This window comes from Anopheles maculipalpis, chromosome 3RL (assembly GCF_943734695.1).
Source record: "Anopheles maculipalpis chromosome 3RL, idAnoMacuDA_375_x, whole genome shotgun sequence".
Taxonomy (NCBI): Eukaryota; Metazoa; Arthropoda; class Insecta; order Diptera; family Culicidae; genus Anopheles; species Anopheles maculipalpis.
The window spans coordinates 72,408,984-72,425,294 of NC_064872.1; the positions used below are offsets into that span (position 1 = coordinate 72,408,984).

Sequence of the window (16,311 nt, forward strand, 5' to 3'; positions counted from 1 at the left end):
TTTTCCGTCGGTTCCTCAACCATAATTCCCGGTGGAAAGTGCAAATTCCCCTCGTTCCACGCCTAACTGCCATTTTACACACCGCGTCGGAACAGGAAAGCGGACGGCACACCGCATTTCTTCCACTGTGTCGTGCTACCCGGCGCTTTATAGGAATACGCTTTTTTACCCCTTGAAACCCCCCTATTGTGTGGCTGTGTGAAAGGACTGAAGAAAGACGAGAGACCATCACCACGACCACCACTAGAGCAAAGGAACCGATCCACGCTTTCCCCCCGCCCTGAAAAGCCAGTAGCAGAAACAAGTGAAAAAAAGCGCAAGGAGTGGTGTCTCTCGGAGGGAAGATAAGGTGGCCATTTTCGTGAGCGCACACCCACCGGCAAGACTTTCGGTGCAAAGTAGGAGGCAGGTGTAATCTAGTAAGCTAGATTCCTCCGGTTCGTTCCCATGGTGGTATGAGCAAGCGGTGGTGGTGTGTGTGTGTGGGGAAAGGACGCAATACACGTTTTACACACACGCACGCACGCACACCCGAGACGGCGGAACAGCATCAGCAGCGGCGCTTCCGGATCAGCCTGTGTGTGTCGCGTGTCGATTAGACGTGGAAGGGCCTAGCGTCGCCTTCTCGTCCGTTTCGAAACTTGCTCCTCACCGGCCAGCAGCAGCAGCAGTAGCAGGCAGAAACACCAGCTGTGATATCGTCCTTGCTGTCCTTGCATCGGCAACCTGGAGCAATCACAGGAACAGTGTAAAACCATGTTCTATCCGCTGGTGAGTACGCGTGCCGGAGGCCCTCGTGTTAAATTTGGTTGCCCCCATCCGGGTGCGGGGAGAGGGGGTTCAATTTTACCAATCCTAACCTTTATTACACGTGAAAAGAGCATGCATTTCATCGCAGTAGACAGTGTGAGCGAAGAATAGTCACCACTCCTTGTGAATGTCGTTCGATGGATATTCATTCATCCGGTTCTATTAACCCCGTGCGGAATGTCGCGATTTTTGATGGGACAAGTGAAGCTTTTTCTTTTCGATCCCTTTATATTTTGTTGGTCGCTTCGGCGGCCGCTGCGAGGGCTAGACACACCGTGCGACGTGCATGTGCGTGTGTGCAGTTTTGGTGGCTGCCGGTCGCGATTACGACAGCGAACAAACCATCGGCATTTGTGTGCGTGTGTACTTGTCAGTCAGGCCGGCGAACAACACTGCTCCGGTATGCGTGAAATCGCATAATCTTGCACATCGTGGACGGACAAAAAAAGTGAAGCGTGCGGGTGCAGGAAAATGTGGTTTCGCGAAATGTAGTGGGTCACATTGAAACTGGAACCGGGATTGTAAGTAATAACGGAAGTTTAAAAATCAGGGGGGTCAAGTTTTTTTTGAAAAGTTTAATCATACTTTGATCTACTTCATAAGGGGTTTTTTTTTCTAAAGATTTTTCCTGTAGTACAAAAATGGCTAATGAAAGCAGTGGCAAAACACCCATTCCCGCATGCTCTGTGTCCCACGTCATATGTAACCGACTGTCAATATCGCGAACGCAGTAGCGCAACAGCGAACAGAAAGGAAGACAGACACACCATAAAAAACCCCCCTTTGCGAATATTATGCTCTAGTAGTGGTGTGCGGTACACGGCAAAGAAAAAATCGAAGCCTGCCTTCCCTTTGCATTGCCAAAATTTGGCCCGTTCGTTGCGGACCAGCGCGGTTTCCGCTTCGTGTAGTGTGTGGTGTTGCTGTTGCTGCTGGTGTGCATCTTGTAAATTTTTTTCTCGTTCCTCGCCGTTCCGTTGTTTGGTGCCCTTCATAGGTTCACGGGAGCCAGCGGAACGATCCTTCCCGCGGGTACCAACCGAGGGTCCCCGGGATATCTTTCTTTCTCTTCAACCCTGGAAGTAACTTCTACTGGCGGGTTGGGTAGGTACCATAGCGAGGAGCTTCTTTGGCCGCTCCAGTCCCAAATGTAGGCATGGACTCGTTTTTTGGAAGGTTTTTTTTGTTATCTCCTTTCTTCTCAATTTATTTCTACACACCATTTTAGTTTCTTTTTTCCACCTTTTCCTTTACACACTATAGTTCTCGTCGTCTGCGGGGTGGTGGTGAAAAAAAAGGTGCCCAAGGGGGAGGCTCGCCACGATTCGCGAATTTTTGGCAATGTGATCGATTTTGTGGGGCCAGCAGCAGCTCTCTAGACTGCTTTTTTTTTTGCTTTGCGAAAAGGAAGCAAAGAGGAGGCGGAGAGAGCGAGCTGGATTTCGACGTTCGCCAAAATCTGCGAATGGACGCGCGGACACACACACACATTACGCGTACACAATGCGCGGAGATGATGATGGTGACTATATAGAGGAGCGGAAAGATTGATTCCGCGAGTAGCGATTTTATGTGGCTAGGAGAAAAAAATGGACGAAGGAAAGGGTCAAACAAGTAGCATAGCAACACAGCAACCAAAGATGTCGTCTCGCGCGGTGTACTTAGTAGGCTAATTTTGTGATGTGAATGTGTTTATTTTAACAGCACAAAAATTGTTTATGTATGTTAGTTGTTCTTATTTAATTAATTAAATAACACCCTAGTTTTCGATGCATGTTCTCACACCCTCCCCCAGAGTCGGAGAGCAATCGGACCAACGGGATGACACACACACACACACACAAAAAAGCATGCATGCCCAACGAATTTCCGACCAATGTTAGGCCGGTGTGTGGTGAATTTTGGACGATAAATTCATTATAGTTCCGTGGGTCGTCGTGACTTTTTTCCCCACATCGCTCACCATTCCTCATCCCAGGAACATAAATATTACCTACACACAAAACCTCTCCAACCACCAGAATGGGCGCGGGCACAGTTAAGAGACGCATCTTTCCTTCCTACAAGTCATCCTTTTTTATAAATGTTCCATTCCACCGTATACATCATTGCGTGTACCGTCTCCTTTCCAACCGGGAACGAATCCCGCATATTGACTCCCCCAGCGTCGACCAACAGTTTCTAAATTGGTCGTCGTTCTTCCCTCCATGCTGTGTCTCTTTACCTTTATTCGTCGTTTATGCTTTCGCTTTCGTCACCACCTTCTTGTGGCTTGATTCGCTCTTTTTCCCCTTTCGGAGCGGCCTTCCTGCGGGATGAGTGTTGGAATTTTTACCCATTTTTTTCTTTCATTTTATTTCGAATAAAAATATTGTTCACAAAGTGAGATGGAAAGATTATAGTTTATAATACCAAAAATACACTTACGCATGTCTCGTGTATCTGTTTAGAATGAGATTTTGGTAGGAGAAAACGTTTTTCTGTTGCCGTTAGCCTGAGATCAGTTTTTTACCTTCTTTTTTCTTTCTTTATTCCAGCAATCCCAATTCGAGGATGGTGTAATTGAACTAACTCGGTCGGAAATGCTCCAGCAAGATTCGCTGGCACTAGCAGACAATAAACACTTTGTCGTATCGCTGTCCCTGGGCAATACGCTCATCAATCTCAACAAAATCAAGTGTCCACAATGCCGAAAGGTAGGTTAACTAACTTATCCGTTTTCACCTGCAATAGAAGCTCATCTTCGTGCTTCATGTACACCACGCAGAGCGTCGTACAAGATCGGCGGGTTGTTAGTGGCAATGTAAGGGGTTTTTTTTCTGTACTTTAATACCGAGCATAAAACTAGAGAACAAGTTTCCTACCCAACACTGAATTACTGATCCTGCTCTCTTTCTCGCTACTTTATTCTTTGTCGTTCCCTGTGATGTATCTGAACTTCAACGATGAGAAGGAAAAGATAAGCATACACATACATAGAGGGTCAGGAAAGGGATTTAAAAATAACAAAACCTGTTCCTGATCCACTCGCGTTACTCTTTTCACGCTCATTCATCGGCGTTTCTTTACGTGTGCCATCTTAGAATTTTATTCTTGAAATGTTGGTTTCCAAGGAGTAAATACATGCCCGCGTTGCGCAGATCGAAGAACCAATACACATCCCGCCCAATGTAATCCTTTCCCTGTTTTTATTTTTATTTTTTTTATTAAGAGTAATAAATTCCCTTGAAGAAATTTACACTGTCTGGATGAATAATACTGGTGACCTTAATTTGAAAAAGGTTTACCTTTCATGTAGATAATTAGGGTTGGAGAATTAAGTTTAATATTTTCCTCTTTTTTCGTTTTTCTTTAGCGTTTTGATACAATGGAGGAGATGGAACAGCACCGGACCAAGCATTTGACGGAGAACAAGTTTAAGTGCGAGATTTGTAGTAAAGAATTTCCCAGCCATAGTTCGATGTGGAAGCACACCAAGGCACACACCGGTGAACGTAAGTAGTACAACCCTAAAAAGTAGCTACTCGTGATGAACTGTTTAAAATTCACCTTCTAAACTTTCTTAATCCCCACCCGGGTAGGTCCTTTCGTGTGTCAGATTTGCAACAAAGGCTTCACCCAGCTGGCCAACCTGCAACGACATGATCTCGTCCACAATGGTGAGTTCTGCATTTTTTGTTGTTGTTGTTGACAGTTTTACCCATTTGTTTGTGAGATATGCATTTGCCAATGATGACACCTTTCACAGCGTTTGCGGGAATATTGTTTTGACGACAATTTAAAAAAGTTTGGTTCATTCTGATGTACAATGCATTCACAACAGAAATTCCACTTATTTAGGCCAATATTCGCTTTTAACAAATGTTTAGAAATTAACGTCACTTCTTTCGATTTCTTGCTTCTCTCTCCCGTACAGGACTTAAACCGTTCAAGTGTCCGATTTGTGAGAAATGTTTTACGCAACAAGCCAACATGCTGAAACATCAACTACTTCACACCGGTAAGCACACTTCTTCACTTTGTCGTATTTTTTGTTCTTGTCGTTAACAACGACAAAAAAAAACATGATTTCCACATCTCGTACACTATTTTATGATGACTACTTTACACAGCATGGTCACAATTTTTACATTGATGACATACAGTTTGGTTCATTCTGATGCACAATAGTGTACGAAACAAAGGGATCTATGCTTCGTTCTACATTCCCTTTCCCCAAGGTTTTTGTCCATTGCTACATCTTTTTTTACTCACTATTTAATCATCTTCAATTACAGGACTTAAACCATACAAATGTCCGGTGTGCGAAAAAGCATTCTCTCAACACGCAAACATGGTCAAACATCAAATGCTTCATACAGGTTAGACACAGTTTTTCAATCAGTCTATACTTATAATAGTGCACTAAGATAGTCCTATTCGTAATGTTTTTCCTGATTAACTAAAAACGCCTTCTCTGTAGATCATCCCTTATTTATGGAATGTTTGCTTTCCTTAACATTTATTTACAATTGATTATTTCCGTAACATCTTTTAATTTTTTTTCTGTAACGTTTTCATTCGTACAAATTTTAAGTTTGTTTGCTAATACAAAAAAACTGTTTTCTTTTCTTTCTTGCTTCTTGTTCATACGGTGATTTCGATGGCCAGGTTTGAAGCCTTACAAGTGTCCCGTTTGCGAAAAAGCATTCACCCAACACGCCAACATGATAAAGCATCAAATGTTACATACTGGTAAGTAATCGTTTTCCTATCACTAGCCTATTTTCCTGTCCTTCTATCATTTGGGGATGGAAAGTGTATCCGTAAGACAGTATGCACTAGCTTTGATGACAACTTCACAGTTTCGTCACGATCGTATAAGGCCCGGGGCAACACACGACCGAAACAGACCGAAGCGAAACATTTAAATGTAACGCTTCGTAACGTTTCTTTGACTGCGTTCCCCGGCCTAAAAGTGATGACAATTTGTTTGGTTCATACTGATGGTTATGTGCATGTGTCAGAGGGGTACAATATTCCTACACTTTCTTGATGAACAAAATAATAGTTGTGGTTTCCAAATTCTGATTATTTTTCTTCTATGTTAATTTCGTTCTAGGTCTTAAACCCTACAAATGTCCTGTTTGTGAGAAAGCCTTTACCCAGCAGGCAAACATGGTGAAACATCAAATGTTGCACACCGGTAAGTTGGACAAGCGCGAGACACATTCAATGTAAACTATTCGTATTCGAATACGCTTTTCAAAATCATTCCATCAGTTGATATAATTTCACCTTGCTCTCCTCCCCACTAGTTAGCAGTTTTATTGTTTTCAATGGCTTCATTTGTTTTCAAAGTTTGTCTCTTAACAATCGTCCCTGTTGCGAGTTCCTTTCCTTCACCAATTGATTCGTTTGATTGTTGTTTGTGTTGTCGTGTTCATTTTACGTTTCCTGTTTTTTTTTTTTGTTTACAATTTCATGTCACTGATCGGTGGATATTTTCTCTTTTTTCTCTTTTCCGACCGCTTGGCCATATATCCGTGTGCGCGCGCGTGTCTTCTTTTGCCCTCCGTCTACTACTACTACCACTACTACTACCACCACTACCACTACTTCATCCGCGCGGGTACGCGTGTAATCGTGTTATCAAACGCCAAAAATACTCGGTAACCGGTGTTTTGCACCGTCTACTGAACTGATGTTTTTACATGCAAAAATATATTTTACGTTTAACCATCCATTGTCGTGCATCTCGCATCGTCGCAACCCTCTCCCCGCACACTGTACGCACGTGTCGCCGTCGAACGCGCGCCCCTCGCCCGGGATAATGTGTCCGTCCGTATGTTATGCCCCACCGGCGATCAACGATGGCGCGAAAATGCAGGCGTTAAACCGTACAAATGTTCCACCTGTGGAAAGGCATTTGCCCAGCAGGCCAACATGGTTAAGCACGAGATGCTTCATACCGGTAATTCACTAGAGTGTTTTTACATCGATACCATACTAGATGATGATGATGATGATGATTCTAGAGAGCGCGAACCCGATTCGCCATAAAAAAAATACAACATAAGAGCATTGATCAGCATCAAAACACAGCATCTCTTTTTGACAAACAAGAAAAAAAATCAAGAACTTTATTATCGACCGTAAGCGAAAATTATTTAGAAAAACTTCGCAGCTATGCGATAGTTTTATCAGCAAAAAAACTAGAGTTATATATAGAGCGAGAGAGAAAAAGAACTAATTATGAAATAACTTTACACATACTATTTAAATTTTCCAACTAACGTAAAGTTAGCGTGTTTTTTTTTTCAATCCAAATGGAGAGGGTTAGCATTAAACACGTTTACAATGTAAGGTTAAGCCGAGGCATGCGTTATACAGGAACGAAGGCATCAGAGCATCATCAGAGACAGAGAGAGAGAGAGAGCGCGCGCGCTTTTTGTACGGTCATTCATATAACGCAAACGTAGGGAATGTTTAATTCTGTGTCTGGGCCACCAAGAATAATAAATAGTGTTGTTACAAAGCGTTTAACAAAACCAAATGCAATGAACTCTCTGAGTGAAACTTATCAATATTTGTTTCTCGTCCGCACACCTCCCGTTTTTGCGCATTATTATAGTTTGGTACAACAAAACACAAGGGCTTTCTTTTGTGTGTGTGTGTGTGTTGAGAAAAAGAAGACAAAAAATTAATTGTATGTTAACGCGTTTTGTTTTCATTATTTTAGACACTTTTTTGTTGTTGTTGATTCGCAAACTGCTGGGCCATGTCATGTCAGGAAAAGCGTGTGGATACATTTGTTCCGTTTTTTATCTGCAAACACTAGATTCTTTTACTTATTTTTTTAATTTTATTTTGTAAACTACCCAATCAAACACACATCATCATCTGATACAGTTTCATTTTAGCCTTTAAAATGCTTCACATCCTTTTAGTTAGTGCGCATCACCTCTCCCCCCCCCCCCCCCCCCCCCTGATTCCCTAAATCGAAAAAATGAGGCTTGCAAACTACAGCAATTTTAATTTGTTTTGCAGGTATTAAACCGTACAAGTGTCCCACCTGTGACAAGGCATTTGCCCAGCAAGCAAACATGATGAAACATCAAATGTTGCATACGGGTAAGTGTGAGCGCAATTTTGAGATGATGCAGAAGGTTCGATTTTGTTTACTTTTTTTTTTTGTATTGCGTTCGTTTATTTTAAAACTGGAACCCCTTTCCTCCCTTTTCCACTTTTTCATCTTTTTTTTTATCTCGCAGGATTAAAACCGTACAAGTGTGGTACATGTGACAAAGCGTTTGCCCAGCAGGCCAATATGGTTAAACATCAGATGCTTCATACCGGTAAACTATCGAATTCCTGTATTTAAATGTTACAAAAAGAGGGCGAACCAATAGCCTACCGAATCTTTCCTTCCCATTCTTCAAGATTGCATGCTGCACTAGAATTTCCAAGTACCTTACAAGAGTGTCTAACAAGGGAAGATGAGAGCGCTCGGCGCTGAATGGAATGGTTCGAAAATTTACATTTCCAAAGCTCTTAAACTCCTTCGGTCTATGGTGCCCGCGTAGCGATAATTTCCTAGCCGAATCACACTGAAACGAAAGAGTATCAAAACCCAATATTACCGAAGCAAAGGTGTTGTCGCGGCTCTATTCGATTACGAGTGCAACATATTTTTAGCTTTTACTACTAGAGGATATGTTTTAAAATCATCTTCTCTCTCGTTTCCCCGTTTTATCTGGCTTTTAGTAAGCAAACTCTGTGAAGTCTATCTTGTTTTTTTTTTTTTTTTTCAATACGACAATGTTCACTAAAGCGCCCAAAACCAACTGCTCCTACTCCTTTTCGTCTCATTAGGTTTAAAACCGTACAAATGCAATACCTGTGGCAAGGCATTCGCACAGCAGGCCAACATGGTTAAACACGAGATGCTTCATACCGGTAATACAATTTATATTCCTTTCTTTTCTACAATGTTTTTTCTTCTCTTCCTTTTTTGTTTTGTTTTGCTCCTCTCCGGCTGTGTTCTGTGCTTGTCTGCTTCTCTGGTTGTTGTTGTTGTGACAAATGCTCACCTGGATTGCGTTGATCATTTGGCGACTTCTGCGCCAAGGAATGATAAACGCGATGCTGCTGCACGTTGCACGATCAGTGTGGCCTAAAGCTAGCCGAGCAAGCAACATACCAAGCAAGCATATTTTTGTTTGTTGTTTTTCGTTAAATAACACTCAATTTTATTCCGTCTACACGCTTCCAAGATTGCCGTTGTTTCATTTACAATTTTCCTTTCGTTTCTCTCCCTTCTATGATCGATCGCGCGTTTGTTAATCGTAAAACCAAAAATGGACGACACGTGTCTTCTAATTGCGCGTATCCAGGGATAAAACCATACAAATGTTCGGTGTGCGATAAAGCCTTTGCCCAGCAGGCCAACATGGTTAAACATCAGATGCTCCACAGCGGTAATGCATACGTTTGTTTTTCTTCTTCTTAAGTTTTTACGTTTAATTCCTTTAACCACTTAGTACCTTTCTTAAAAATGTGCTCTTATTTTATCCGGTTGTGTATACATACACACACTTAAAACTCACCCTCCCTATGTTGTCATTGTTGCTAATGTGTAGTGTTGTTGTTGATGTAGCGTCGTACCTATGCAGCCAGCATGCTTATGCATGGACAGAATATATATGGCACAGATTAGAGATACCGGAATTTGGGGGAATATAATAAGAGATAACTTGTTTTAATTTTGTGTTTCTATTTCTCGGTCTTCGGCTGCAATTCTCTCGGTACTCGGCTGCTCGGCTGCTGCACCGTCTGGATACGCACAATCGCACACACAATCACAATCGCGCCCGTGTTTAGGAATCAAACCATACAAATGTCCAACTTGCGATAAAGCATTTGCTCAACAGGCAAACATGGTTAAGCATCAGATGCTCCATACGGGTAATTAAATGCTTTATTACAGTAACTTCCCGACTTACGCGGATAACGGGGATCGGAGAAATCCGCGAAACTCTAATATTTTACTTCACTCATCATTTGTATCTGATTTTAAGAAAACGAATTCTAATCTTACCTCCCTTAACGAACTTTCAAAAATTACATTTCATCGTTGATTTGAAAAAAAAAGCGTGAAAATTTAGTCTTTAATTAAGAAATATTCAGCAAAATTATTTTATTTTCTGTGTAATGTGTAATGCGTAATTCTTATTGCAAAAAAATATCCAGCACACGTATCAAATTTTCAAGTCCACGTATCTCCGAATTCTTTGCGTAAGTCGGATATCAATTGTATGTATTTTAACGATTACAATGTTGCGTTTCGTACAATTTGATTTAGATTAATACATTTTAACACGATAGAACTACAAAATTCATTCGAAAAAATAGCAATAATAATACGTTAGTCCTTCTCTCTCGATGTAATAATTTCGAATTACTTATGATTATTCTCACACCACCACCTTGGTAACTTTCGATTTGATGCTCATCCGTTTTAGTTGGTTATAATAGTTGTTAGTTTAAAATTTTTATGTTTTACAACTTTTGAATTTTATCTATCGATCCCTCTCTCTTATCTCCAACACAGGGGAGAAACCATTCAAATGCAAAACCTGTGATAAGGCATTCTCTCAAAATGCCAACCTGAAAAAGCACGAAATGGTCCATCTCGGCATACGGCCCCACACCTGCCCACTGTGCCCGAAGTCCTATTCGCAGTATTCGAACCTGAAGAAACATCTGCTCAGCCATCAGAAGCAGGCGATCAAGCAGGAGCAGCAAAACGGTCAGGTGATGGCGTAAGTATCGGCCAAGATAAAGTAGTAACCAAAGCGTTGCCAGTCCCGGTATACTTTTATGTTGTTGTATCTTATTGCTTTAGCATTCTCTACAGCTGCCAGACGTGCAAGATGCAGTTCGAGGATATCATCGAGTTTGAGCGGCACACGCGACATTGTGGCATCAACAGCGTTCAGCAGCACGGTGTCAAGCTGGAAAACATCAAGAGCGAGATAGACATCGACGGCAGCTCGAACTCGGGGATGCAGCAACACATCAACACCACCACCAATGGTAATGGTCCAGCGAATGGTGCGAACGGTATTAGCGTTAGTCAATCGCAACCGCCCACCCCGATGCATCTTCCTTCGGCCATCCTCACCTCAGTCATTTCGTCGTCGGTTGGTTCGAACGTAACTGCACACAATCTACCACCGGCGGCACACTCTCATCATGGGCATGTGACGTCGAACGGTGGCATACTGTCCGGCATACCGACCGGCCATCCACATGCTCAACAACAACACACTCCACCGGGTGTTGGTCTTCCACAGCATCCTTCCGCTCATGCTCAACAACAGCAGCAGCAGCAACAACAGCAACAAGCACATCAACAGCAGCAGCAGCAACAACAAGGACATCCACAACAGCAGCAGCAACAACTGTCACCGCTCGGTAGCCACCAGCAGCATCTCGTACTGCAACAGCAGCACAACCTTCCGATCCATCTGCAGCAGCAACTGTCGCACCATCTGATCAGTTCGCATCTGCCCCACCCGCAGGACCACGGTGCGTCCGGCGATCTGCACCATCAGGTGAACTTCCACCATCCGCACATCTCCCATCTGCCCAACATATCGCACAAGATCCTGTCGCCCCTGTTCCACATTCCGCCGTTCAACAACAATCACAGCACATAATGGAACGCTTGCAAGGGACCCACGATACGGCCGTCGGCGTCGGTTGCCGTTGATGCGGCAGCCGGCAGCAACCCGTCGCCGGCCGGTGTGTCGTCCCTTATGCCGAACGTGTCACCGATGATGTTACCATTTGTGGTGAAGGCGGAAAAGCCGGATGAGGAAAATGGTACCGTCGGTAAGTAGAAAAGGTCCCCAAGTCAGGTACTTGTGGACCTCGCACGCGGGTGGGTGTACTGCCATCACGACGCTGGTTAGGACGATAGAATTCTCTAAAGTATAGATTTTTTAACCCGGCTTCTTTTTGGCTGAAAGACCCTTCAGGTCACGCCGGCCATCGAAATGGCTTACTAGACTTGCTGATACCACGTAGTTGGATAGGGGAACGGCCCAGATGGGATTTTTGAACCCCGGCCCTGCCATATGTAGACCGGCGCCGATGTCACCTCCCCGCCGTGGGCCGCCCCTACATTTATAAGGGTGCCCCCCTGAAGATTAAAAATTATATTTTGGTAGGATTTATCGTTCTGCAGTCGTCAGGATGCAAAAGCGTAGAGCGGGACTCAAGAAGAAGACGTTCTTTAATACTCAGGAGGAAATCAAGAGGAGAAGGGGAGACGGAGGGCGACAATCGGAAACAAAAGTAGGGAGGAAAAAAACGGGGAAAAAGCCACTCCTCTTCGCCGCATTCCATCAGTAGATGGATGATGGGCTTTTTTATTCACATATGTACACCCTCGCGGTGTATCAATTAAGCACCGGAAAAGTGTGTGAGAGTATGTGTGCGTGTGTACAAATATATTTTATATTTATTATTTAGTATGACGCCACATCGCCGTGTCATAGGTGTACATGGTACGATCATTTGTATCGATGCTTTTGCTTTCTTTTTTGAGCGCGTTTTCATTACACAGTGGATTTTTTTAAGAAATACAGTCACCATGATGAACTTCGCGTAAATATAGATACATAATGATCCCATTAAACAACAAAGCTACAGTGGAGTCGGGAAAAAAGCTTTGAAACAAAAAACATATGCGCACACATGCACACACATACACAACACGTATAAATATATAAGCTACTAGTAGTAGTATATCTCGCAAATGTGTAAAGTCATAGGAACACGCATCAACAAAAGAAAAATGGAAAAAAGCCCCGAATTGTCGAATTGTGTTAATCGTGTGTTGTAGTTTTAAAACCATGCTTTTTAAACACGCATGTTGCGCTTATCTCTCTGTCACTTACTCTCTCGCGGGCTGCTATTACTAAAGCGCTGACAGGATAGCAACGCCTGGGCGTATTTTGTGTGAGCAAGTAGGGAACTAATAGGTGAATTACTAATAAGGTAGCTTTTTGTAGTGTTGACACTCTACTAAAGGGACGTCAAACGGTGATAAACAAAAGATGATGATGCGATTGAGTCATGAAATAGGTCTTCTGTAGGCATACGACGCAAAGACTGCTGCACAAGAGACACAACAAGTGGAAAGGTATAGGGGAAAGAGATAGAGAGATAGAGATAAGAGACGAAAAATAAGGAAACAAAAACGTGTGATAGAGAACCCCGTAGTGTGTGTGTGTGTGTGTGTGTGTGTGTGTGTGTGTGTGTGTGTGTGTGTGTTGTGGTGTGTGAGCGTAAAGGATGTACTAAGAGCCTAGATCTGATCACCAAACAGATCAAAAAGTGAGAGGTGCTGTGCCACATTTTTTTTTTAAATAATACTTCTTCGCTTTTCCATTTCGTTGTTCGTTCTCAGAAACATCTCATGTACAGGAGCAAATTTTGCGTTGAGGAAAAGAGTTAAGAAACGTATTAAGGCACGCCATGTATGTGTGTGTGTGTCAGCAGAGTTGTGATATATATAGATTACCATATTAAATGTGAACACAGATTTTAAACTACTTCTCTCTCGTTTGAGTTTGTTCTGTTTGTTTAAAAATCCATATCGGTTGTGTTTGATTGAATGAAGAATGCAAGATAGGGGGGAGAGAGCGATCAATATAGCGAGATAACAGTAATGGTTATCGTTGGAAGACTTAATACAAGAAAGATATGTGTGATAATGATGGGGTGGTCAATAATCAAACGAGATCTTGCGATTCTACCAGAGGATGGGACAAATATTGATCTTTAAGTATCTACTTGCTCTACCGCTCTACCACTTGTGTGTTAGGAATTTCCTGTTACATGTTAACACTCTTGTGGTGTTGTTGTAAATGTTTCGAAATTGTTATCATTTTTTTGCCATTCATTGGCCCCGGTCCTCAGCGATACTAGTCTCTTCTGGCTTCTGGTAGAAACTTCATCGTAGCATGGTCTCCACTGAAGCAAGGCATGTCTCTCTGATTGTAGTTTAAAGACCAGACTCCCACAGGATGATGCTGCCTCCCTGCCATATAATGGCTCACTTAGACTTATCTTACCGCGTAGGGATGAGAACTGCACAACAACAGTATGTGAGTAGGTGTGTGCGCTTATGTCCCTAGTTAGTTTGTTAGTTTGTAAAGGCAAACATTTTCCTCAAAATCGCAAGCACCTCACGTCGTCCCGTAGGGTGTGTGCGTATATGTACAGCAATCGAATGAAATCGAACAAAAAACACGCACTCTTCCGGACACCACCACACACCGACGCATGTACACATTACTGAAAATAAACATTACTACTAGGGTAGCGTGTAAATATAATAGGAGGAGAAAACTCACTCAGGAGAAGCAACACACATAAGTTTTTAGTAGCAAGCAGTAACCATCCGTGTTGGATGGATGGCGGCTTGTGTGTTGAGCAAAGATTAAAGTCTGTGAACGAGAAAGCGAGCAATAGCGCAGGTGTAGTAATTAGTAGTACGTAGAATGTAAACATGTTGTAAGAATGTTGTGTGTGTAGTGTGTAATGATGATGAAAGCATGGTTACATACACACACACTTAGAACTATTCCTCTATCAAGCAATCTAATTGCTTTGATGGTTGTGTTTTCTGCCGCCTTGTGTCATCTTCATGATCTTGTTTTGCTGCATGTCTTCCATATATAGAATTCAAGTATGTTTTTTTTACTCTCTCTTGCAACGAGGATAATTTTTTTTGTAGGTCTTCTTGTTGCTGTTTTCCTGCCCATTCTCAATTTTTAATGTTTTGCAAAAACATTACGTGATAGTGTCGATTTGCTTCTTCTGAAGGAAACGGTGCTGTGTTGATCCTACAGAGTCTTGTTAGTACATGTTCAAAAAGCAGACGACCAACAGAAGACACAAACAGGATCCTTCAACAATGAATACCTTGCACAGTCTCCTGAATGTCACAGGACGACGACTCAGCTTGTCAAATCTTTTTGTGGGTTGCAGCTTTTAAAATCTTCACCATTATTTACAGAAAAAAATTATGACAAACGTTTTTTCAACCATCTATGCCGAACAGGTGAATTCTTTCAAGTCTGGTTCAAACTGAACAGATCATAAAAGCCTTTTTAGCCACGTGGACTCTGTGATATTCAAAAGAATATGTTGAATGTTATGTCACTAAATATTTTTTAACACTCTTTTTTTTTCAACTATAAACAATTTGTTTGTCGTATGCATACTAATTTGTATTATTATATGCATCGCTTGTTCCGATTGCGGCCCCATTAATTCTGTAGTGTGATGGGTACGAAGCACCCCATACGAATGTGGGGTATTTTAAACAATCTACAGTAAAGCTTTTTAATTGTTTACTATCTGTCATTTTGAAGCGCAAAAGCGGAAATTTCAATCATGAATAAAAACACAATAAAATAGGAAAACATAAAATAAGATAAAAGCATTAAAAGCAGCGCTGATAATAAGAAAGGAAAATCTTTTTTTGTTGAAGAAGAAGAGTGATCAACAAACAAGAATTAAAAAACAATAATTTTAAAGGCGCATCCAGAGTAGGGTCAATTGTCTGTCCGCTGTGGTCTATCCAATAGTGGTATCCTGCACGAAGCAGTGTACGTTAGAGAAAAAAAACCTCATAAAAATAGAATAACAAAATGGTGTAACAAATGGGCGGCGCATTATAAATGGAAACGGTATGAAAAAAGTATGTGTAAAGTAAAGCTGTAGAGGATGGGACAAGGAGCAACAAAAAAAAAAAACGTTAAAGCAACGCACATTCCTACACCATTTAGATATAAATTGCTGTTAGCTGTTAGTGAACGACAAAGCAACAAAAGAAAAACATACATGAATGCTAATCAAAAGTAGTTTAAAAGTGAATAACAAAACCCAAGCAAAAATAAAAGATCACAAAAGGAATATACAATCACAGCAAGAAAACATAATGTAGAGAAGAACCTTTTGAAAAATTTGTGCGTAGATTTTTCAAAGGTTCATTTTCCTCCTGCCTGTGCCCCCCCCCCCCCACCCCTTTTTATACTTTTTATCTTCCACGTATCAGACTGCAGATATTTCTTTTACCCTGTCCCCTAGTTTGGTAGTTGCAGAGCAAAATGAACAGAATCATGAACAGATGAAAACTATAATAATCACGTAGAAATGTAGGGAAAAAGTGCTCGCATCATTACAAAACTAGGATCAAAACAATGAAAAAAGTTTGAAATTTTGAAAACAAGAAAAAAAAAAGATACAGTTTAATGCGAAAAGTAGTGGTACTAATACATAAAAGTAAGAAGAGCAAACAAAACGTGTAATAAAAAAAAAACCACAATGAAAAGATGATAAACAACTGTTCTAAACAGAAAAAAGCCAGAGGCGGTAAACCAACTTTAATAGTAATTTCATAAGCAAAGCATTGATAAAGATATGCACATAGGTGCAACA

The 16,311-nt window shown here is 41.7% G+C and overlaps 2 protein-coding genes across 2 annotated transcripts in view; both read left to right on the forward strand.

Annotated features, from left to right (window-relative positions):
• LOC126561999 (protein alan shepard) overlaps window positions 1-16,311 on the forward strand; it is a 416,355-nt gene that overhangs the window by 95,841 nt on the left and 304,203 nt on the right. The window lies entirely within an intron of this gene.
• Window positions 709-11,687, forward strand: LOC126560963 (zinc finger protein ZFP2-like; the record flags this gene model as incomplete). The annotated part of the gene is made up of 16 exons (XM_050216913.1): window positions 709-771; window positions 3,348-3,506; window positions 4,166-4,304; window positions 4,392-4,469; window positions 4,727-4,810; window positions 5,088-5,171; window positions 5,461-5,544; window positions 5,912-5,995; window positions 6,680-6,763; window positions 7,840-7,923; window positions 8,064-8,147; window positions 8,665-8,748; window positions 9,186-9,269; window positions 9,673-9,756; window positions 10,403-10,613; window positions 10,697-11,687. Coding segments are annotated over 16 exons (2,307 nt in total), but the record flags the coding sequence as incomplete, so codon positions are not given.